At 43.1% G+C, this 24,928-nt stretch overlaps 1 protein-coding gene across 2 annotated transcripts in view; it reads right to left on the reverse strand.

Annotated features, from left to right (window-relative positions):
• Positions 1-19,945, reverse strand: part of LOC136541752 (sodium/proton antiporter 1-like) — a 30,113-nt gene extending 10,168 nt beyond the window's left edge. Inside the window, exons 1-4 of one of the 2 annotated variants that reach the window (XM_066533826.1) lie at positions 19,658-19,945; positions 18,650-18,823; positions 18,387-18,515; positions 12,812-12,988 (exon numbers count right to left, since the gene is read on the reverse strand). In XM_066533826.1, coding sequence (XP_066389923.1) covers positions 12,812-12,988; positions 18,387-18,515; positions 18,650-18,823; positions 19,658-19,882 — 705 coding nt within the window. In that variant the 5' untranslated portion in view covers positions 19,883-19,945. The remainder of the gene's footprint in view (positions 1-12,811; positions 12,989-18,386; positions 18,516-18,649; positions 18,824-19,657) is intronic. The other variant, XM_066533827.1, reaches the window with a different exon arrangement.
• Between the last annotated feature and the right edge of the window lie 4,983 nt (positions 19,946-24,928).

Here is a 24,928-nt window from a genome sequence, read left to right on the forward strand (position 1 = left end):
CGACCGGACGCAGCACAGTGAAAGTGACTGGACGCGCAGGGCCTGCGTCCGGTCACAGGTGACATATGCTGACGTGGGCGACTTGTTGAGCGCGGTGAAGACCTGACGCTGGTGTGCGTCCGATCACGGGAAATCGGACGCGTCCAGTCGATGTTTTGGCGCTCGGGGACCTCTCTGGAACTGACCTGACGCTGGGAGGCCGAGTTGATCGGCACCTCCGGTCAGTTGTTGGCAGTGCGCGGTAATGCGTTGACTTGACGCGGCGCGCGAATGACAGGTGGCATGCCGGTGCGTCCGGTCGTCACTAAACTGATGGCGCGGGCGAGACTAGCCGTTGGAGATCGACGGGCGTAGTTCACAACGGGGGACACGTGGACGGCATCCAGTGACCGGACGCTGGGGACCGTGCGTTCGGTCACTTGGACCTGCGCGTCCGGTCGTCCCGAAGACAGTGAGGTGAAGGAGCCCAACGGCTCTATTCGTGGGGGTTCTCTATTTAAGCCCCTTGGCTGGCTTAAGCTCATTCTCTTGGCCATTTGCATTGACATAATAACCTTGTGAGCTTAGCCAAAGTCCTCCCACTCATTTCCATCATTAGTTCATCATCTTTGTGAGATTGAAAGATAATCAAAGTGCATTGCTTGAGTGATTGCATCTAGAGGCACTTGATGTTCGTGTTTCGCTGCGGGATTCGCTTGTTACTCTTGGTGGTTGCCGCCACTTAGACGACTTAGAGCAGCGAGGATCGTCAAGCGGAGGTTGGTGATTGTCTCCGGCTCCAATAGTGGTGATTATGAGGGGTTCTTGACTTTTCCCCGACAGAGAGCCAAAAGGTTCTCTAGTGGATTGCTCGTGGCTTGTGTGATCCCCATCTTGTGTTGGTTGTGCGACACCCAATTGCGGGTTTGGCATGTGATACCAATTAGCGCGTGAACCTCCAAGTGAGTGAATCGCCACAACGAGGACTAGCTTGCCGGCAAGCAAGTGAACCTCGGAAAAAAAAATCTTGTGTCATCTTGTCATGAGGATTTCTTGGTATTCATTGTGATTGATTGTGATTATCTTGTGATTGGCTCAATTCCTCAACACGGCAGTATAATCATCACCAACCTCTAGTGCGTTTACCTTTCTAGTGTGTAAGCAAAGCTCTTTAGTATAACTAGTTTTGAGAGCTTGCTTACGTCGAGTCTTGTGGTAAGTGAGGCTCTTTAGTTAGTCTTTGAGAGCTCACTAACTTAGTGTAGTGACATAGCCATTGTGTGGATAAAGACTATAGATACTAGAATTGTGGTAAGTGGCTTGCATTTTTAGTAGGCTAGCGCAACATTCGCTTCGCCTCATACTTGTCTAACCACTTTGCTTAGTGTTGTATAAATTTTTATAGGCTATTCACCCCTCTCTAGCCATTAGGACATTTCAAGTGGTATCGGAGCTGTGGTCACCGTGATTTAAGGCTTAACAACCTTCGGTGTCAAAATGGCTCAAATCAACAACACCAAGAAGCCACCCCAATTTAATGGCTCCAACTATCCCTATTGGAAGGCTAAGATGACAACATATATCAAGTCAATCAATAGGAAGATGTAGAAGGTGGTGGAGACCAAGATTGAGATTGCCAATGAAGAGGCTCCCACCACCACCGAAGAAGTGCTACTCCAAAACAATGGCATTGCTCTTAGTGCCATTCATGATGCTTTGGATAAGAGAACATTTGAGCAAATTTAAGAACATTGAGAAGGCTCATGAGGCATGAAAAAAGTTGGAGTAGTCATTTGAGGACACTCAAACCGTGAAGGGTGCAAAGGTATATATTCTCAAGGAGAAATTTGCAAGCTTTAAGATGAAAGAATATGAGAGTGTACCGGAGATATTTCATAGGCTTCAAGTGCTTGTCGATGATCTCAAAGCACTTGGAGAAGAGGTAAGGACAAGGACTTCTCCCACAAGTTCTTGAGATGCTTACCATCAAGGTTTTAAACATTGGTCACTATTCTTATGAGGAGTGGTTTAGACACCATGACACCAAACCAAGTGTTGGGAGATGTGATGACCGATGACACTTATAGAGATGATGATGAGAAGGACGAAAAGAAGGAGAAGAATGATGAGAAGAAGAAGAGTGGCATTTAAGGCCACATCATCCAAGGGCAAGGTAAAGCAAGAATCATCAAGTGAAGATGAAGACTTGAGCTTTGATGAGATGGATGATGAGAAGATGGCTCTCTTTGTTAAGAGATTTGGCAAGTTCATGGTGAAAAATGGCTACCGTGCTAGAAGGACGAAGTCTTCATCCAAGAACAAGGAAGGGTCAAGAAAATGCTTCAAGTGTGGAAGTAAGGATCATATTGTTGCTCAATGCCTATACAATAGTGACAATGATGATGACAAGGGCAAGAAGGACAAGAAGGAAAAAAAAGAATGACAAGATGACCATCAAGAAGAAGAAGGGTGGTTCATATGTGGTCACTTGGGATAGTGATGGTTCCACAAGTGATGATGATGATAGTGATGATGACAAGACCACCAAAAAGAAGGCTTTTACAAGCATTGCTATCAATGAGAAGCCTTCTCTCTTCGACACTTCATCATGTTTCATGGCTAAGGCCACTAAGGTATAAACTTGTGATGATGGATGTGATGAGAAACATGATAATGAAAGTGAAAGTGACAATGATGATAAACCCACTAAAGATGAACTAATTGACATGTTAGAATATGCTAAAAAATATTTTGACATTAAGAGAAGGGAATGTAAAGACTTGCGCAAGAAACTAAAAGCCCTTAAGCAACCTTTAATGAGCTCAATGCATCTTATGAGAGGCTAGAGGAAGTCCATGAGAAGCTTGGTAAGGCTCACAAGAAGCTTAAAAAAGCTCATGCCTCTTTACTTAATGTGGAAAATGAAAAGGAGCATGTTGTAACATATGACAAAGGCTTAACTTGTGATATAATTGATGGATCATTCTATGAGGCTATCATTGTTGCTCCCACTAATCCTTCTTGTAGCACATCTACTTCTACCTCATCTGTTAGTGATGGTTTTACTTGTGATGCTTCACTAATGGTTGAGAATAAGATCATCAAGAAGGAGGTCAATGAGCTCACTCGCGTCTTAGGCAAAGCCTATGGTGGTGAGGACCGCTTGCTTATATGCTTGGGTAGCTAAAGAGCTTCTCTCTTTAAAGAGGGATTGGGCTATACCCTAAAAAAGGCAAGACGGCCTTTGCTCTTCACAAGACTAATTTTGTAAAGAACAATGGTAGGTTTTGCACTAGTTGCAAGCAAGTTGGTCATATAGAGCAAAAGTGCATGAACAAGAAGTCACAAGCTAATGTATCATCCATTAAGCTTGATTCTTTTTATTTGCTTAATAAGGGTGCAAATGGTATAAAGGCTAAGTTCATTGGTGCACCATGGATGAGCTCAAGGAAGAAAGCCATTTAGGTGCCAAAGAACTTGGTCACTAACCTTCAAGTACGCAAGCAAGTTTGGGTACCGAATTGATCTTCTTTTGTAGGTCAATTACAAAGCCGGAGAAAGGTATTAGGTTCTTGATAGTGGGTGCACTCAACACATGACCGATGATGCAAGGATGTTCAATTCAATCAAAATACCATTGGCAATGATTGTTATGATAGTATCACATTTGGTGACAATGGCAAAGACAACGTCAAAAGACTTGGTAAGATTATAATATCCAATGACATGAGTATTTCCAATGTGTTGCTAGTTGAGAGCTTGAACTTCAATTTGCTATCTGTGGTTTAATTATGTGATCTTGAATTCAAATGCATATTTAGGGTAGATGAAATAGAGATCATAAGTGTAGATGACTCTAACTTGATCTTTAAAAGCTTTAGTTATGAGAATTTATACTTGGTTGATTTCAATGCTAGTGAAGCTCAATTGTCAACATGCTTGTTCATTAAGTCTAGGATGGATTGGTTATGGTATAGAAGGCTCGGTCATGTTGCAATGAAATAATTGAATAGATTGATTAAGCATGACTTGATTAGAGGCTTGAAAGATGTGTTTGAGAAGGATAAACTTTGTAGCTCTTGTCAAGCCGACAAACAGGATGGAAACACCCATCTAAGAAAGCATGATGAGTACTAGTAAAGCATTTGAGTTATTACATATGAATTTGTTTAGTCCAACACAATACACTAGAATCAGTGGAAACAAATATGGCTTCGTGATAGTGGATAATTATACTAGATACACTTGGCATTCATTTATCAAGAGCATTCACAACGAGTTTGAAACAACCATCAAGAGAGTTAGAAGTGACAATGATAGTGAATTAAAGAACACAAGAATTGATGAGTTGTATGATAAAATTGGAATTAGACATCAATTCTCGGTCAAGTACACTCCACAATCAAATGGCCTTGATTAGAGGAAGAATATGACATTGATTAATATGGGAAGATCAATGTTGAGTGAGTACAATGTGAGTCAATCCTTTTGGGCCGAAGCTATCAACACGGCTTGCTATTGTAGCAACCGCTTGTATTGTCACCCATGAAGGAGATGACACCATATGAGCTCTTGAAGGGTAGAAAGCCTAACATTGCATATTTTCGGGTCTTTGGATGCAAATCCTATATCTTAAAGAAAGACACTAAATTGGATAAGTTTAAGAAGTGGAATGAGGTATTTCTACTTGGATACTGCACTACAAGCAAAACATATAGAGTTTGGAATTTAGAAAGTGGTACTCTTGAGAAAGTTCATCATGTTGAATTTGATGAAACTAAGGGTTCCCAAGATGAGAACGAGAATCTTTAAGATGTTAGAGGCATTCAACTTTCAAATGCCATGAAAAACATGGATGTCGGTGAATTGAGGCCAAGACAAGTGAATGATGAAGAAGATGATCAAATACAAGTGCTCTCTAACTCTAATGTGCAAGTTGACACAAATCAAGCAAGTTCAAGTGGCTCTCATAACAATGTGCAAGATCAAATGGCTAGTACATCATATCAACCTAATAATCAAGCAAGTGAAAGCAATCAAGTGCAAATACTCCAACCAACTCATATTGCAAGAGATCATCCATTGGACACTATAATTGAAGATATTTCTAGAGGTGTGCAAACTAGATCAAGATTGATTTTGTTTTGTGAGCATTTCTCATTTGTGTCATCCATTGAAACAAATAAGATAGAAGAATCACTGAAGGATATTGATTGGGTGAATGCAATTCATGAAAAATTGAACAACTTCATAAAAAATCAAGTATTGGAGTTAGTGGAAAGACCAAAGGGACACAATGTGATTGAAAACAAATGGGTCTATAGAAATAAGAAATATCAAGATGGGATACTTGTAAGGAACAAAGCAAAATTGGTAGCACAAGGTTACACTCAAGTAAAAGGTCTTAACTTTAAAGAAACATATTTCCCGATTTCTAGATTGGAAGCAATTAGAATCTTGCTAGCCTATGCTTATGTTGAACCCGAGGTGACCGGACGCTAAGGTTGTGAGTCCAGTCATTTATAAAAGTGTTTGTGCGCTCGTGCTAGGTCTGTTCAGCGACCGGACGAAGCACAGTGAAACTGACCGCACGGGCAGGGCCTGCGTCCGGTCACAGGTGACATATGCTGACGTGGGCGACTTGTCGAGAGCGGTGAAGACCTGACGCAGGTGTGCGTCCGATCACGGGAAATCGGACGCATCCAGTCGATGTTTTGGCGCTCGGGGACCTCTCTGGAACGGACCTGACGCTGGGAGGCCGAGTTGATCGACACGTCCAGTCAGTTGTTGGCAGCGCGCGGGAATGCGTTGACGCAGCGCGCGAACAGGTGGCATGACGGTGCGTCCGGTCATCACTTAACCGATGGCGCGGGCGAGACCGACGGGCATAGTTCAAAGCGGGGGACACGTGGACGACATCCAATGACACGGACGTTGGGGACCGTGCGTCCGGTCACTTGGACTTGCGCGTCTGGTTGCCCCGAAGACAGTGAGGTGAAGGAGCCCAACGACTCTATTCGTGGGGGGTTCTCTATTTAAGCCCCTTGGCCGGCTCAAACTCATTCTCTTGGTCATTTGCATTGACATAGCAACCTTGTGAGCTTAGCCAAAGTCCTCCCACTAATCTTCATCATTAATTCATCATCTTTGTTCGTATTTCGCTGCGGGATTCGCTTGTTACTCTTGGTGGTTGCCGCTACCTAGACGGCTTGGAGCAGCGAGGATCGTCAAGCGGAGGTTGGTGATTGACTTCGGCTCCGATTATGGTGATTGTGAGGGGTTCTTGACCTTTTCCCGACAGAGAGGCAAAAGATACTCTAGTGGATTGCTCGTGGCTTGTGTGATCCTCATCTTGTGTTGATTGTGCGGCACCTGATTGCGGGTTTAGCGTATGATGCCAATTAGCGTGTGAACCTCTAAGTGAGTGAATCGCCATAACAAGGACTAGCTTGCCGGCAAGTAAGTGAACCTCGGTAAAAAATCTTGTGTCATATTGTCCCGATGATTTCTTGGTATTCATTGTGATTGATTGTGATCATCTTGTCATTGGCTCAATTTCTCGACACGGCGATATAATCATCACCAACCTCTCTCGTGCGTTTACCTTTCTAGTGTGTAAGCAAAGCTCTTTAGTATAACTAGTTTTGAGAGTTTGCTTACGTCGAGTCTTGTGGTTAGTGAGGCTCTTCAGTTAGTCTCTGAGAGCTCACTAACTTAGTGTAGTGACAGTCATTATGTGGATAGAGACTATAGATACTAGAATTGTGGTAGGTGACTTACATTTTTAGTAGGCTAGCGCAACATTCGCTTCGCCTCATACTTATCTAACCACTTTGCTTAGTGTTGTTGTAGAAATTTTTATAGGTTATTCACCCCCTCTAGCTATTAGGACATTTCAACTGTGTGCTTAAAATAATCACCAAGCTAATGGCAAATAGAGTCCAATAAGTAATCACTACACTGACCCATACAAATCAATATGGATTCATTAAGTCTAGAACAATTCAGGATTGCTTGGCTTGGGCATATGAATACATTCACCAATGTCAGCACTCCAAAAGGGAAATAATCATCTTGAAGCTAGATTTCACAAAAACTTTTGACACTATAGAACATAACACCATCATTGAAATGATGAAGCATATGGGTTTTGATGATAAATGGAGATTCTGGACAAAAAAAAATCCTGGCCTCTGGTTCTTCTGCTATTCTTCTCAATGGAGTCCCTCGCAAACAGATCCAATGCAAGCGAGGGGTGAGGCAGGGTGACCCTCACCTCTTCTATTTGTTATGGCTGCTAACCTCTTACAGTGCATAGTCAACAAGGTCCACTTGAAGGGGCTGTTTGAGCTGCCAATTCCTGCCTATGAGGGCGCTGGATATCCAATAGTTTAGTATGCATGAAAGCCTCTCAAAGGGAACTTTTCATTCTAAAGGGGCTGCTTGAATCCTTTTCTCAATCGACAGGTTTGAGAGTTAACTATGGAAAATCTTGCATGGTACCCCTCAACATGACAAATGACAAAGCTCAGCTATAGGCAGGAGTTTTTGGATGCAAGTTGGAGTCCCTACTTTTACATATCTCGACTTGCCAATGGGAAATACAAAGCCAAGAGTGGAGCACTATCAATCATGAATAGAACTGAAAGGAGGCTCTCTGCAGTTTCTAATTTTCTAACCCATGCTGGAAGATTGGAATTAGTAAACTCTGTTCTATCCTCCCTCCCTACATATGCTATGTGTACTCTTCAAGTCCCAATTGGTGTTCTTGAATATATTGATAGAGATAGACGGCACTGCCTGTGGAGAGGTTCTGAGAGGAATGCAAAAATGAAACCACTGGTTACATGGAAAAAATGTTGTAAACCAAAGAAGAAAGGTGGGCTTGGAATAATCAACTTGAGGAGCCAAAACTATGCTTTGTTTATGAAGCACCTGGATAAATTCTACAACCAGTTGGGTTAAGCTTGTCTGGAATGCTCACTATCAAAATGGTCAAATACCCCATGTTACCTGTTCGCCTAAACAATCGTTTAGCCCGTTTACACACCGTTGTGGTACACCGTTTCCGTTTAATCGGTTGTTTTGACCGTTTAAAAGACTGTTTTACCCGTTTAAACACCCGTTTTGCCCAAATAATGGGCTAAACGGCAGGTGACCGACTGTTTACCATTTAGCGTTTAGGATAACACCGGCTACCACAGATAAAGGTTCCGTTTGATGGAGGGATCTTCTGAAACTTTGTGACATATTTAGAGGAATTTCAAGCTGCATAGTTGGAAATGGCTCAACGGTTCTCTTCTGGTCTGATGTTTGGAACAACAACCTTCTCGAAGAAAAATTCCCCAGATTATATTCTTATGCAAAAGATAAATGCATTTCAGTGGCTAAGTTTCTAGAGAACAACACAATGATTGCTCAATTCCATTTACCATTGTCAGAACAAGCCCACCAGGAGTACATGGAACTCTAGGATCTACTGCAGAATATTCAAGTGCAGGAACATTCAAAGGACACATGGCACTATATATGGGGAACTAGCACACATGCTTCTTCTAAATTTTACAACTTCCCATACAAGAATGTGTCCCCCCCTGCTCCATTCCTGTGGATTTGGAAGTCCAAATGTTGCAACAAACCGAGAGTTTTCTCCTTTTTTTTGCGCATACAACAGAGAGTTTTCTCCTGGCTCTTACTAATGGACATACTCAACGCTAGGAACATCCTTAGGAGGAAAAAGCTCAAGCTGGAAGGCAACAACTACAACTATGTCCTTTGCAATATGAATGTTGAAGAAACGGCCTTTCATCTCTTCTTGACTTGTTCTTTCAGCCAACACTGTTGGCAGTTCCTGGGCATTCAGGGGAATCTTATGACGGATTTCCTACAAATGATGATACAAGCCAAACAAGCTTTTCCATATCCTTTCTTCATGGAAGTGTTCATTATCTCTGCATGGCAAATCTGGAAGCAGCGCAATGACCTCATTTTTATGAGGACCTCCTTCCTTCTCTTCCTGGAGAAGATCTCTCAAAGATGAAGCTCAACTACAAGCGTATAGGATTTCTGAAATCAAGCGATCTGCTTTTCTCTCCTGGGTTGATTCTTGTGTTTAGTGGTTCTTTGTTTTTCTTCTTGTTCTAGCCTCACTCGGGTTTAGCTGAAGTGTTTTCCGTTTGTTTTGCTCAGTGTTTGTTTTTGTGTTTTAATAAAATCTAACAGTGGGGGCTTCCCCTGCTGTTTTCCTTGTTCAAAAAAAATACTACACATGAGATAAGATAAGAGATTCACAAGTGAATGAGAGTGTAGGAAAACCAAGAGCCAGGATAAGTGACAGAAATTTGGGTTTAGAGCATCTCCAACAGTCCCCCAATACTAAACGGTGGGCGAATTGTATTGGGGGACTGCTGGAGATGCTCTAATGGGGACGCTGCACACCGTGGACGCCAGCGCGGGCTCGCCGTGGAGGCCGGCGCGGGCTCGCCGTGGAGGCTGTGGAGTCGTCCAGATCGCAATCCGCCAGAGCCGGATCGCTGTGGAGCAGCGAGGTCATCTCCAGCTCGTGGCTCACCATGGAGCAGCGAGGGCATCTCCAGCTCGCGGTCCACCGGAGCCGGCCGGCACAGGCAGCAAAGTCGAGGGCCGAGGGGGCTGCGACGGGAATAAGAGGCAGTGCGGGAGGAAGCCCCCTTCATTTGTGGGGAGCTGCAGAAGATATTGGTGGCCACAAAAAAAAAGGGAGGGTTATTGGGGGACTGCAGGAGAAGGAAAAGTGGGCTATCTCCCCCAATGTGACAGTTTTATGGGGATTAGGTGTGGGATTGGGGGACTGCTGGAGATGCTCTTACTACAGCTAGAAGCTAGTTAGGAAGTTAGGGAGCAACTAGGATATGATTGGATCACAAGAACCATATAAAAACTAAAAAGAGATAACAATCTCAACAGACAGAATCTGCAGATCACTGGAACTAGAGTCAATACAATTCATGAGGTCAACAGATGTATAACAAAGCAATTACAGTGAGAAAACCATAAGAGCAGAAAAAAAAAGTATGAGTGGAACGTTTTAATTATTTGGCAAGGATTATTCTGGATTGCAAGAAGCAATTACTGTAGCCAGATTGACTTTGTCCTCGCAAGAAGAAAGGACAAACGAGCATGCTTGGATTGCAAGGTGATACCAGGGGAGTGTGTTGTTTCTCAACATAAGCTTTTGGTGGCAGATTTTCGTTTTCAGGTGCGTGCCCGTAGGGATAAACAAGCTAAGATTGAAAGAACAAAGTGGTGGAAACTGAAAGGGGAGACGTCAGAGGTATTTAGGGAAAGGGTTATCAAAGAGGGCTCTTGGAAGGAAGAAGACGACATAAACAATATGTGGGACAAGATGGCAACCAACATTCGGAAGGTAGCCTCAGAGGTGTGTGGAGTAACCAAAGGAAGGGGACGCGAGGCTAAAGATACTTGGTGGTGGAACGAGGAAGTCCAAAGGGCTATTAAGGAGAAGAAAGAATGCTATAGACGCTTGTACCATGACAGGAGTGTGGACAACATAGAGAAGTACAAGGTGGCAAAGAAGACTGCAAAGCGAGCTATAAGTGTGGCAAAGGGTAAAGCGTACGAGGATCTTTACCAACATTTGAGTACGAAGGAAGGAGAGAAGGACATTTATAGGATGGCTAGGGTTCGTGAGAGAAAGACACGGGACTTCAACCAAGTTAAGTGCATTAAGGATGAAAGGGAGCATCTCTTGGTAAAGGAGGATGAGATCCGACATCGATGGTAAGAGTATTTTGACAAATTGTTCAATGGTGAGAATATGGACACAACCTTTCAGTTGGATGACTCTTTTGATGACACCAATAGGCGCTTTGTGCGGAGAATCCAAGAATCTGAGGTCAGAGAGGCGTTGAAAATGATGAAAGGAGGTAAGGCGATGGGACCGGATGGTATCCTAATCGAGGTGTGGAGATGCCTCGGGGACATAGCTGTAGTATGGTTGACCAAGTTGTTCAACCATATTTTTCGATCAAACGAGATGCCTGATGAGTGGAGGAGAAGTATATTGGTACCGATCTACAAGAATAAAGGGGATATTCAAAGTTGTACAAATTACCAGGAAATTAAGTTGATGAGCCATACTATGAAGCTATGGGAGAGAGTTATCGAGCATCGCTTGAGAGCAATAACGCGGGTCTCTATGAACCAATTTGGTTTCATGCCCGGAAGGTCAACCATGGAAGTCATTTTCTTAATAAGACAAGTTATGGAGCGGTATAGGGAGAAGAAGAAGGACCTACACATGGTTTTTATTGACTTGGAGAAGGCTTATGATAAAATACCAAGGAATGTTATGTGGTGGGCTTTGGACAAACATAAAGTCCCAACGAAGTACGTCGGGCTCATTAAGGACATGTACAACAATGTTGTGACTAGAGTTCGAACAAGTGATGGAGACACGGATGACTTCCCGATTAGGATAGGACTACATCAAGGGTCAGCTTTGAGCCCTTATTTGTTTGCTTTAGTGATGGATGAGGTCACAAGGGACATACAAGGGGACATCCCTTGGTGTATGCTTTTCGCGGACGATGTAGTGCTAGTTGATGAAAGCCGGACAGGAGTGAATCAGAAACTGGAGTTATGGCGGGAGACTTTGGAGTCCAAAGGTTTTAGACTTAGTAGAACTAAAACTGAGTATATGAGATGTGACTTCGGCACTACTACTCGGGAGGAGGAAGATGTTAGTTTGGAAGGTCAAGTAGTGCCTAGGATGGATACCTTTCGATATTTAGGATCAATGCTACAGAGGAACGGAGATATTGATGAAGATGTTAGCTATAGAATCAAAGCAGGATGGATGAAGTGGCGGCAAGCGTCTGGTGTCCTATGTGACAAAAAGGTACCACAGAAGCTAAAAGACAAGTTTTATAGGACGGCGGTTAGACCTGCTATGTTGTATGGTGCAGAATGTTGGCCTACGAAAAGACGACATATTCAACAGCTAAGTGTCGCGGAAATGCGTATGTTGCGTTGGATTTGCGGGCATACAAGAAGGGATCGAGTTCGGAACGATGATATACGTGAGAGATTAGGGGTAGCGCCAATTGAAGAAAAGCTTGTCCAACACCAGTTGAGATGGTTTGGACATGTGCAACGGAGACCTCCAGATGCACCGGTGCGTAGTGGAATCCTAAGTCAGGATAGTAACGTGAAGAGAGACAGAGGAAGACCGAAGTTGACTTGGGTAGAGGCAATAAAAGGAGACTTCAAAGGATGGAATATACCCAAAGACTTAGCCTTAGATAGGAGTGCTTGGAAGACAGCTATTCACGTGCCTGAACCTTGATTGTTTCTGTTGGGTTTCAACTCTAGCCTACCCCAACTTGTTTGGGACTTAAAGGCTTTGTTGTTGTTGTTGTTGTTGTTGTGATTATTCTGGATTCGGTTCAATATCAAAATTCAAAACATTGTTTTAAGTGACGCAGTGCTCATATTGGGTCAAGTCTTGCATGCTTTTTGTACTGAACAATTAAACAGAAACTGATCAACAGTAAAGGCCACTAAACAAAAGCTGGTTGAAACAAACATAACTAATATGAAGCTGCTGAACTATCTGGACCTATCATAAAAAGTTTCTCTCTGGACTGAATAATTAAATAATGATTCTTAATCCCAAAGAGCAAGATTAGAGTACTTTTATGCAGCAATTCTATTAAAAAACTACTGGCAAACAGTTCCTTTTGTCGACTATTTGATAATACTATACTAGGTACATATATCGTTCATTCCACACACAGTTCAATGAGCAAACGATATGCTAAAAGAAACTCACCACCCACAGATGAGTTTTTGGGTTTCGAGTAGATATATTATCAGTCACTAGCTTAAAACCTTGATGTGCATCAACAATCTCCACAATAGTCATTGCACCAAGCAAGAAAAACACAATTTCACTAACTTCAGAAGTTGTTTGACTCAACTCTTGAACAGCTACATCAGTCGAGGGAGCCTACATTCAACAAAAAGGCCGATCAGATACAATCAAGAGTTTTTAAATGGATAGTTTCAACAAAAATCAAAGTAGGAATTCCTCCCTATATTTGAACTTTGGAACTTCAAAGGTAGATTAACTACGAAAAGTATGTCATCTTATTCATCTGAAAGCAATAATCCATTAACACGTGAATTTGCATGCAGCTTTTATTCCAAAATGACAATTTTATTTTCAGCACTAAGGCGTGATAGCAATTTTTTCCCATTTTTACTCTGCCATTCCAGGCTCACTTATCAATTTGATAACTCTAGGGAAAAAATAACTTTCCTTGGCTTAGTTTCAAAAAGGAAAGGTGTCGGCAACATTATTATTCTGAATCATACAAGGACCCATCAGACCATGAAACAAGCACTGCTCGTGTATTGCGACTAAGCACCTTACTCCAACTCTCTTGATGATAAGGTTGTGAAAGTTATACTAGACTGATAGACTTTAGCTGAAAAAAATTCAGAACTATTATAGATCTTATTTTGAAGGGCGGGCCTGGTGCAAGCGGTAGAGTCTTACCGCCTGTGACCGGAAGGTCCCGGGTTCTGAGTCGCGGTCTCCTCGCATTGCACAGGCGAGGGTAAGGCTTGCTACTAACACCCTTCCCCAGACCCCACACAGAGCGGGAGCTCTCTGCACTGGGTACGCCCCTTTTTTTATTTATTTTTTTGACCGCAAAAGACTGTGGGGGAGATCCCCACAGTGATAGATTTTGTATTTACTAAAAGGTAGAAAGTACTTACAAACAGGGATTAACTAAAAGCATCCAGCCAAACACAAAAGGATGACCGCAGGTCATCCTTGAATCGAACAGACTGCAAGAAACATTGATTTTTAAATTTTGCCAACCAGGCCGATGGAGTTTGATCACGCCTCTGAAAAACCTTGTCATTGCGCATCTTCCACAACTCTCATGCTGCTATAGGGCTGCCTCCGTGAAGAAAGGAACATTGTGAACCTGTCCTGCCTGTACCAATCTATCCAAAAGTTGCAGCGTGTCATTCCAGTCAAAATGGATGATTGCCCAACATTCCTTCGCGAAGAGGCAGTCGAGGAAAAAGTGATCAATGGTCTCCTCTTCACCACGGTTGCACATGACACAGATGTTATCATCCTGTATGTTCAGATGTCGTCTCTGGAGCATAGACTTGGTTTTCAAACGGTCCATCAGGACAAGCCACGCAAAGAATTTCACGCGTGGAGTGCATCTAGATTTCCAGATGGCTTTGAAGATTGGATGTGCTTCCATGGTACTGAAGACATGAGAGTAGAGACGCCATGAAGTATACACATTGCCCCAGGTGGGCAGCCAGCAATCCTTGGCATCAGCATCGTATGGCAAGTTCTGTAGTTGCGGTTGCAGGACTTCATATTCCTCAAAAGCTTGCTGTGAGAGCGGGAGGAAGAAAAGTTCATCAAGGTCTGTTGCTTGCATGACCTCCAGCACTGAGGCATTCTCATTACTTGCAAAGGATGCTAACCTTGGAAACTCTTGGGATAGAACGGCATCAGACCACATATCATCCCAGAAACAGACTGTCGAACCATCCCCAATCTCACACTTGGCAATGCCTCGGAAGATGATGCTGAGACGAAGAACATCCTTCCACCAGAAGGAGCCAAATTCCCTAGATGCATGGGGTACTTTGGTGGTATAATATTTGCTCCACACAAGGTGCACCCATGGGGTGTCAACTTTGTTATAGAATTTGAAGAGATGTTTGAGTAGTAGCGCATCATTTTGCAATCTGAGGTTAAGAACTCCCAGTCCCCCTTTCGCCTTGGGCTGCATAACAACTTCCCATGCAACTAAATTCCCCCCTTTCTTTTGGGCATCATTACCTCTCCAAAGGCATTGCTTTCGTGCTCTGTCGATGTTGTCAATGACCCCTTTTGGTAGCTTGATGGTACACATAGCATATGTGGTGATGGGGGTTATAGCCGAGTTAACCATTTCCAAGCGACCCGAGTAAGAAAGCCATGTGGAGCACACAGAGAGCCTCCTCTCTATTATGTCCATCATCGGGGTGAAGTCCTCAATGTGTGGCTTGGTCGTGCCCATGGGCAAACCCAAATACGTGAACAGTATAGAACCAATATCATAGCCCAATGTGTTTGCCAGATGGGTCATCTTCTCCTCATTGACGTTGATGGAGTACATATGTGATTTACTGTAGTTAACTTTAAACCCGGTTGACTCCAAAAAGTTGTGCAACAAAGCCTTAAGAAAGATCAGCTGGCTAGCATCGGCTTGCAACATCATCAGCGTATCATCAGCGTACTGAACTATTGGAAAATCCCCAGTTGGTTGTGGAATTGGAACTCTGAGCAAATTCATAGCAGCAGCCCGGTTGATTAAAATCTACAGAAGTTCAGCCGCTATAACAAAGAGGAGGGGCGACAATGGATCGCGTTGACGGACCCCTTTCTTGCACTTGAAAAAAATTCCTAGGACGCCATTGAGTAGGACAGCAGATGAACCTGAAGAAAAAATGGCTTGAACCCAATCCAACCATCTCTGTGGGAACCCCATGTGAGCCATAACTTGCACAATAGCTGAATGTTCCACTGTATCAAACGCTTTCTCGAAGTCTAATTTTAGGATGATGATCTCTCTTTTCGACTGATGGCACTGGTGAATGTACTCATAACTCCATGCTAAGCAGTCTTGAATCGTGCGAGAGCGAATAAAACCATATTGATTTTGATGAACAACTCTCAAGATGACAGCCTGCAATCTGTCAGCTAGAATCTTGGTGATGACCTTGAGCGAGATGTTCATTAGCGAGATGGGACGAAAATCATTTATTGTCTCTGGACTGTCCTTTTTAGGAACCAGGGTGATATAAGAAGTGTTGATGCATTCAAGATTAATCTGACCCGAGAAGAACTTTGAGCAAAGGGTGTAAAAATCACCTTTGATAAATTGCCAACACTTTTTTAGGAAACGGCCGTTAAAACCATTAGGGCCTGGAGCCTTGTCAGCCGGCATACGCTTCACCACCAAATCCACCTCCTCCTGCAGAATTGGGGCAGCAAGAGAATCTAGGTCGTTCACTGGCGTGACAAGGCTAGAGAGGTCAAAAAGCATAGTAGGTGATGACGTGGTACCCATGCGATTTCTGAAGGAGTTCCAGAGAAGGCCTGCCTTCCCTTCATGGTCGTGGATCCAAATGCCTTGGTCGTTCATGATCTGCGCAATGGAATTTCTTCTATAAGAAATAGTAGCCATGCCATGGAAGAATTTTGTACACTCATCGCCCTACTTTATTCTATTGACTGTGTAACGATTCCTCCGGTAGAGATTCTTGTATCGCAACCAAATTTGAAGTTGTTTCTTGACAACAACCCGTAGGTTTGCTCCTGCATTAAAAAGGCTTCTTATATCCTCCAAAGCATCTAGAAAACCAATGACTTGGTTGCAGTTGCTGATGAGCACTCTTAGATTTGATAAATGCTTGCTCCAGTTCTTCAGTCTCGCTCTTAGGGCCTTGAATTTGGAAGAGATGGTACTAGCAGCATCACTGTTAGCTGGTGTAGAGGTCCACGAGTCATATATTGTGTCTAGGAAATCATCTTGCTCTGCCCAGAAATTCTCAAAACGGAATAGATTAGCTCTAGGAATTTTTGTGCTAATCACCACCTTGCATGGAATATGATCCGAAGTGATCTTTGCTAAAGGGAGGACCTCTGTGTTGGGGAAGTCGATGGTCCAGTTGGTGGATGTGAAGAACCAATCAAGTTGCTCAAGCAACGGATCGGATTGCATATTGCTCCAAGTGAATGCTTGACCCTTCAAAGGCAGCTCAACTAAACCAAGATGCCCAATCGCATCATTGAAAATAAAAGTGTCAGCAAGATTGCCACCGGGTCTATTTCGGTTATTCAGAGAGCGGTAGAAATTAAAATCTCCCAGGAAGATCCAATTCTCTGAGTCAGATATAGCATGACTACGAAACCAGCTGACAAACTCTGAGAGGGCAGGATCATTACATGGTCCATAGACTGTGGTTAGTTTCCAGGTCTCGCTGGTGTGTGTCGCAGTGAAGCTAACCGTGAGACCAAAGCTCTGTTTATCAGTGACTATGCCTGAAAAAACTGCACTGTTCCAGAGAACAAGGATACCCCCAGATGCTCCTACCGAGGGTACATAATCAAAATGGTCAAAACGCCGCGGTGCAAATTTTCTGATAAAGGATATATCAAAGGTTTCTTTCTGATAAAGGATATATCAAAGCTTATCAGGGAAGAAGCTCGCCCACCGACATTGATGGTGGACAATCAGCCCGCCATCGCTCATGCAAAGAATCCAGTCCTCCACGACCGGAGCAAGCACATCGACACCCGTTTTCACTTCATCCGTGATTGTGTCGATGGAGGACAGATTGTTCTGGAGTTTGTCGAATCTGGACGACAGCTTGCAGACATCCTCAACAAGCCACTCGACCATCTTCGGTTCATGGAGCTGAGGACCAAGATTGGAATGGTGGAAATCAACCAAGAGCAGCAAGATTAGGGGAAGAATTGTTGAATAATTTGCTGTTGGTCTTGCACAGAAGCCTGCAACCGCAGACCAATTTCCTTGCTAGTGCAGTGCAATTTCCTTGCAACTGCAGAGCAACTTCCTAGCAAGTTCCTAGGACTGTAGAGTAGACTAGACATGACTGCTACAGCAATCAACCTTCACTAGCTACCTCTGTAGGACTGTAGAGTAGACTAGACTTGACTGCTACAGCAGTCAACCTTCACTAGTTACCTCTGTGTATATATATATGCAACTATGGAAATGTAATATTTAGTTCAGTTTGCTACACCTCTAGAGGTACCGGTGTGTAGTGGAATCCTAAGCCAGGATAGTAATGTAAAGAGAGGCAGAGAAAGACCAAAGTTGACTTGGGTAGAGGCAATAAAAGGAGACTTGAAAGGATGGAATATACCTAAAGACTTAGCCTTAGATAGGAGTGCTTGGAAAATAGCTATTCATGTGCCTGAACCTTGATTGCTTCTGCTGGGTTTCAACTCTAGCCTACCCCAACTTGTTTGGGACTTAAAGGCTTTGTTGTTGTTGTTGTTGTTGCATAAAATGGAAATACAATGCACTTCTTGAATAATTTGTAAGCTGCAGCAATCTAAGTGGCAAAATGAACTTTTTTTTGTGACTGTGGCAAAATGAACTTTGATACCGATTAAGATCACGGATACAATATAATTTTCTTTAGATATGTGCCTCAAATCTCAACCAATAATAATAAACAATAAAATACAACTGAGATACTCAGAAGCTGAGCTTTAAAATGTATGGTTCACAGATTAAATTTTGAAAATAGTCGCTGAAGTCTTGAGTTGATTTCAGAGAATAGCTTACCCCAATGCTTCTGATAACCCATAGGCAGACAGCCATCAATAACGCAACTCCACTTTTGTTAAATGCTAGTGATTCCTCAAAAATGATACCTGCATAGCCAATAGCAAAGACCACCACCATTGCAATGTCCTGCAGAAGGAAGTATTTGAATGATGCTTGTAATAATGATCCTTGTTGTGCGCATAACAAACAGAAAGAGGCAAACTACATAGTTAAAATGATAAATAAGGGAACTTTTGGACAGATGTAAGGAACCAGCTGACCTGATTAGCAGCAACCCAGGAATGGTTTATTGCGGCTGCCCCAACCAAGGCTGCGCCAATGATAGTTAAAGCTTTTAGAAGATCATTTTTTGGTTTGTAGTTAGCTTCAAAGTACTGTGAGCTAACTTCATCAACCGAGCATAGAGGGTCACAATTCCCAGTCGTGTCCAATAGCTGAAATTTTTGTGAAAGGGAAAAAGCATTAGCAACTGCATAGATAGGAATCAGCAGCGATGGTGTAGGACAATAAACTATATTTTAAGGGCCTGTTTGCTTGCCTGCATCTAGACTTAGCAATTCAGTTTGTTCATGTTTGGTTACCCACAATGGCACTTATGCAGTCTTGCACAGTGCTCAAAACAGGCCCAATGTAGCATTAGCATTAGCTAGTACGTCAAATTTAGTCCTACGAGGGAAAGATTTGCACGAGCCGGTGGACACAATAAAAAATGAAATGGTCTCACGTATAGTACCTCTACTAGAAATACGTGACTTTTACTAAAACATAGAGGTGACTACATGCAACAATGGGAGTTGCTATTGTACAGGCGCCTGGGTTTTCCAAGAAAATCAGGCGACGTTTGCTAAGCAGTGGTCATTCGCTTTGTGCCTCCTTCCATCAGCTCAGCAACAAAGTAGCGGACGGTGCTCTCTACACGTCGTCTGAGAGCTCAGGCGACTGAAGCTGAGGAAACGTGTGCAACAATATAAACAATTCAAATATAAATTTACCAAACGCAGCTTGCCTATGCAGAACAGCAAACACTAAGACACGACATACATTAATACTGGCTTGGATTATGCTGCATATAAGGTATAAAATACAGGCGAAGGTTAGTGCAAGCAAACAATCACAACCTTATCGACGAATGGGAAGTTGGGAACAAACAAATTAGATGCCGAGTCCTACAGCTCGTGTTTGTGGTATGAGCCACCGCACGAGTTTTCTCTCTCGCATTAGTTTGGAGAGGAGAGGAAGTCAAGAAGAAGAAGAAGAAGTGCAGGTACCTCGTAGTCGTCGGGCTCCTCGGGCGGTGCCGGCGGCGGAGGTGAGGAAGAGGTGGAGGAGGCGCAGCCGAAGCGGAGGGCGTGGCGCCATTGCTGAGAGGGCGAGAGCGGGACCACGGAAACGGTCAGGGGGCGGTGCTCCCGCCGGCGGATGGCAGCGGAGGATGGGAAGGAAGTGGAGGCTGCCGCCCGGGTGCCGGCCAGCAAGCAACAGGAGAGAGCCATTGCTGCTGGTGGTAGAATTTGGGGGCCGAGCTCACTCGAATCGGAATAGTCGAATGGAGCACGGATGAGGACCGTGAAGCCTGTAGTCATTCTGCTGCTGCAGGCCTGTACAGTAACGTGTACTTGTGGGTTTGTCATTTTATCATCAATCATGAGTTATTTGTGTATTCTATAGGTATATATTTTTTTACTGTAATCTAAATATACGCTATGTTTAGGACTATAATAACTTGTGGCAGCAATCACAGCCGTTAGATCGGAAGCTGACGGCCAAGATCATAAGCTTTGTAATCTTTATTTATATTTTATATTATTATTAATAATAATATACATGAGTATATACCCATATAAAACATGCTTTCTCACATCTTATAAAGTTATCACATGCACATCACTGTTAAGTGTATGTCGTCTATAGCTAAAAGAAAAATACTATTAAATTCTAGTATTTAACCCGAGTAATTATATTCCACCACATCATATCTAATCAACTCAGCTACGCCAATTCAAAAAAAAAAAGTTGTGATGTTGTTATCTTAACAAATCTAGTCGGCTTTAGTTCATGTGTAAGTGTAAAATACTTTCGTTTCAAATGATCTATGACCTTGTGGTATGTATAACCAAAGTAATTGTATTGCTCCAAGAGTTTGAACAGTTTTTTCTTCTCTTATTTTCTCTCTACGAGTAGATGACTAGAGGGGTAAATGGAAGCAAATTCAAATTTCTCTGATGAAAAATTGGCTTAAGTCCCAAACAAACCCCAAAGCGCTATTTCCAAATTTAATCCACACATTACTGACTGGATGAACTCACAAACACTTCGAGAAAAGGTAACATAAAAACACATAAGCAAATGCAGCAGAAGATGAGATGGAAAGCATGAAAAGCAATGACACGACACCGAGTAGCTAACAAACCGACCTTGCCGGTTTGGAAACTAGCCTGACCGGTTTTTCTACTAGAACCGGCCTAGGAAACCAGCTTGGTCGAATTTTCTGCACAAATCGTCTTGGCCGGTTTCGGGAATCGGCCTGGCCAGTTTTTCTGATGGGTAGTCCTGAGCCAATCTCCAAAAGGATGATTATTACTCAAATCAACTTTGGATTCAAATCAAATTTTGCATAGAGGTTTCTTAAGATGTTATGAAACTAATCCCAAAAGCCCAACTGTGGCAGAACTGTCCGAAAATAACACGCTTTCGGAGGCGCTCGTCTTCCACTAGACACTAAGCACCCTGAAAGTTAGCTACATCGGACAGTTCCGTCAAGCACACCCCACGGGAGAACTCGAATCAATCCATGTTTTACCTCCAGAATCCAATAATGAGTACGAGCTTATAATACTTAGTCCATTTCATACAACAAGAATTCTTGAAAATTATTTATTACAATACCAGGGTTCAGAGTGCAAAAATTAAATAGCGGAATGAAAATAAACATCTAGCGGAAATGATATAAGGATCCGTCTGTGCCTGCCAGAAGAATCCTCCACACAAGAGTTACTCCTCAAGCTACATCTGCAACAAGGGTAAAAATAAACCATGAGTACATAATGTACTCGTAAGACTGACTCGACTAGTGAGAATAGTTTCATGACTCTCAAGGATATGATAGGCAATATGGGTTTACTTTTTTCTTTTTGTTTGCGAAAAGCATTACTAATAGTTCATCCTGACAGCCAAGTTTTATTGGCAGTTGTGATTACTTCATTAGCTAACCATTCTAGGTAAGCACATGTTCTACTTTCAAGCAAGAGTTAAGCAATCAGAACCATTTCACTATCTTTTATCTTCTAGTTCTTACTACGGTGCTAGACCATAGCTAAGTCGTACCGTCTCACGGACACGGTGATTCGCGAACCAATATATCCCAGCTGGGTACCCCGAAACAAACGTCATGTTTGTACCCCAGGCACAAACAAGACCAACCCATTTTACTCCTATCACGGGGTTCAGGTCCCCGTCCAAACTTGGACTCCAAGCCCCACACTTGAGACCCAGTCTCAATATGGTGCTTAGACCTCCATATTTCCTCGCCTCCAATCAGTCGGTCCAGAAAGAGCCAGAACCTACGACAAGAGCGTAACAAGCCTTTCCGCTCCCATAGGCAAGTATGTGCTCAGGATAATAAGTCTGTGACCTGACTACCATCCACAGCAACGGACGGTCCTTAATCGACACGAACAGGGAAAATAGTGTAACCAAGCTAAGCCCTCTTGGCCGTGGGACACAACCTGTTACACCCACCAATACCCATACCGTATCCCTGTCCGGTCTCTATTTTTTTATCATTTTATTATGAGAGTAATAATAATAATCACCTATTGTAAGTAACGGCAGGTTACTCATGCTACCGAAAACCTAAGCATAATAGCTACTCGAACCTGCACTAGTAAGACTCTTAGGATAGGTATATCTATGCATGTGATTTCCAAAAAATCCTATAACATAAATGCACATAACATATATAAACAGTGATTATAAAAAATAAAGGGGTTGTGCACCAGGGCTTGCCTTGAGCATGCGCGGTGTCAGCTGAGTTAGTTAGTGGTGGCTCTGGGACCTCCTCCTGTACGAGAATCTCCTCGTACTCCTCGACGATCTCCTCGAACTCGTGATCGTAGGTGGTCACGATCTCCGCCAACTCGTTCTCTACATGCATATGATGATGATGCAACACTTAGTATTTAGGCAACTGCAACTCTTAAACTAAGAATACGCATTCTAAGCTACTAAGCTAGCTCTAAAGACTAAGGTACTAAGCTAACTATCATCTTTACTAAGCAAAGTGTTGGGTTCAACTAACAAACACCTAGCTTTATAAATTAAGGATATATCTTTATTTCTACTAATGATTTAATGTATATTGAAACAAAGAGCATTTAACTACCCTAATGTTTAGTCTATTCTAAGGCTACAAAAATTACTATGAGCACATAATAATACAATGAAGCTACTATAAAAATTTTAGGACTAAAGCTATCACCAGTTTTACCACAAAAAATCCTACAATAATTATCCTAACAATATTAAACATTTTTAAATGATTTAATAGCTCCTTGTATCAACATGTACATATATGAACTAAATACACTAACAGATAGAGCACAATTTTAGAAACCTAACAAAATTTGTTTCACAATTTTTGGACACCTACATGATTTTATATGATTTACCAAAGATCAGCTTAAAAATTAAATTAAAAAGTATTTCTAATTCCTTGGGAAAAGAAAAAAATAAAATCTCCCGTGCGGCCCACACGCGTGCCCCGCATGACACAGCGCACGCGCAGCGGCCTGCAGGCGCGGCCCACACGAGGCTGGCCCGCTCGTGAGGTGGCCCATGGCAAGGGAGTCCCGCTCACGTTGATGACTTTGCAAAAGAGACCTCGAACTCGTCCTAATTTATAATTAAGTACTAACACTGTTTTCTCCTCTCTCAGACCTTCTCACTTAATCCCCTGACCTTTCCCTAATTCACCCGCGTGCACCCTCGACAACTCAGTGCATGGCGGTGCGGCAGGCGATGACACGGCGCGACCGTGCCGGCCACTAGAGGCACGTGCTGGCCTGTCGGTCGGGCCAACCTTCAACTACAGTCCAACCGCCTACACCAAGTCGCAACGCGAGGCGACGGGACACGCTAGAGCGAGCTACAGCTACGCGCTGCTATCAAAGTCATGCGTCCTGGGGTCGATGGAGGGTGCCCTTCCGATGGGTGCTGGAACGAGTGCCTCCTCGTGGAGGTGTAGTACGCCGAGCCGGTCGACGATGAAGTTTAGGCTTCCGAGGAGGAAGGCCTGGGATGGCTCAAAAACTTGTGGAACCCACATCCCAATAGGTGGGAGCGTGGAAAACTCCAGTGAGCCGAAATGAATCGAATCGCCAGAGCCCGCCATGGCGAAGGTGGCAGAAAAGTGGGCCATCCGATGACCAAAAAGTGTTGAACGTACAACGTCCTCCCCACGGACGGCGCCAACTGTTGGTGCAGAAAGTGATCAACAAGTAAATATTTATAGTTTTATCATACGTTATGATAGGAGGTGGCCTAGCACTCAATGACACAGGGTTTATACTGGTTCAGGCAACATGCCCTATGTCTAGTTTGAGTTGGTCGGTGACTTTATTTCTAAGCCCAGGTGCTCGAAATTTGCAGTGGGGTTACAAACGATAAGGAGAAAGATGGAGGGTACAAGAGGTCTGGTCGGCTCCAGTCGGAAGGGCCAAGAGCGACAGGAGCTCCGCTATGAGCTAAGTGTTCAAGCGTGTGCTTGAGGTCCGAACCTGGTGGTTCTGTGATTGTGAACTAGTGAACTTAATCGATCTAATAAATCTAGAATGACTTCCTTGTTGGGAGAGAGTGCATCCCCTTTTATAGATGAAGGGGATAGCCTTACAAGTGAGAGGGAGAGAGTTCGTATGCTTCTAAGTCTTGTTGCCCATGCTGGCTGGTACAGGATGATGGTAGGCGCCCACAACACTGTTGGATATCGGATGCATGTGGGAGCACTATAAGAAATCCTTCCTTCTATGACAATAATCCTCATGATGGGAGAAATTATTGTCATATAATATATCATAATATGATGCAAATGTCTGTAGCGTCATAAAATCAGGACTGTCAGAACTATATATGACGATTCTTTTTCTTTTGTCACATAAAGGTACCAAGGATTGTCATAAAATGTAATTCTTAGGTAGCCGGCCGACAGTAGCGAATTTATGACGATATATAGAGTTTTTATGTGACGGTAGTAGACCATCACTAAATGTTTTGTCAAATATGATGGCCCCAACGTCAATATACCCCAGTAGGAGCTGGAACTTGGTCTTGGCTCTGGGCCAACCCAACGTGGGAGAGGGATAATGCGCGGGCGACGTTGGGCTCAGAACTAGGACTTTAAATTCAATGATTTTTTCATCTAAAATCATTTTCTATCAATTTATTGTGCTCTTACAACTATTATTTTTGTCATCTTTTCATGTGACATTGTTTTATCAATTCAAAATTTGAATTTTCAAAAATAGCAACTTCAAACAACATTTTGA

This window comes from Miscanthus floridulus, chromosome 3 (assembly GCF_019320115.1).
Source record: "Miscanthus floridulus cultivar M001 chromosome 3, ASM1932011v1, whole genome shotgun sequence".
Lineage (NCBI taxonomy): Eukaryota > Viridiplantae > Streptophyta > Magnoliopsida > Poales > Poaceae > Miscanthus > Miscanthus floridulus.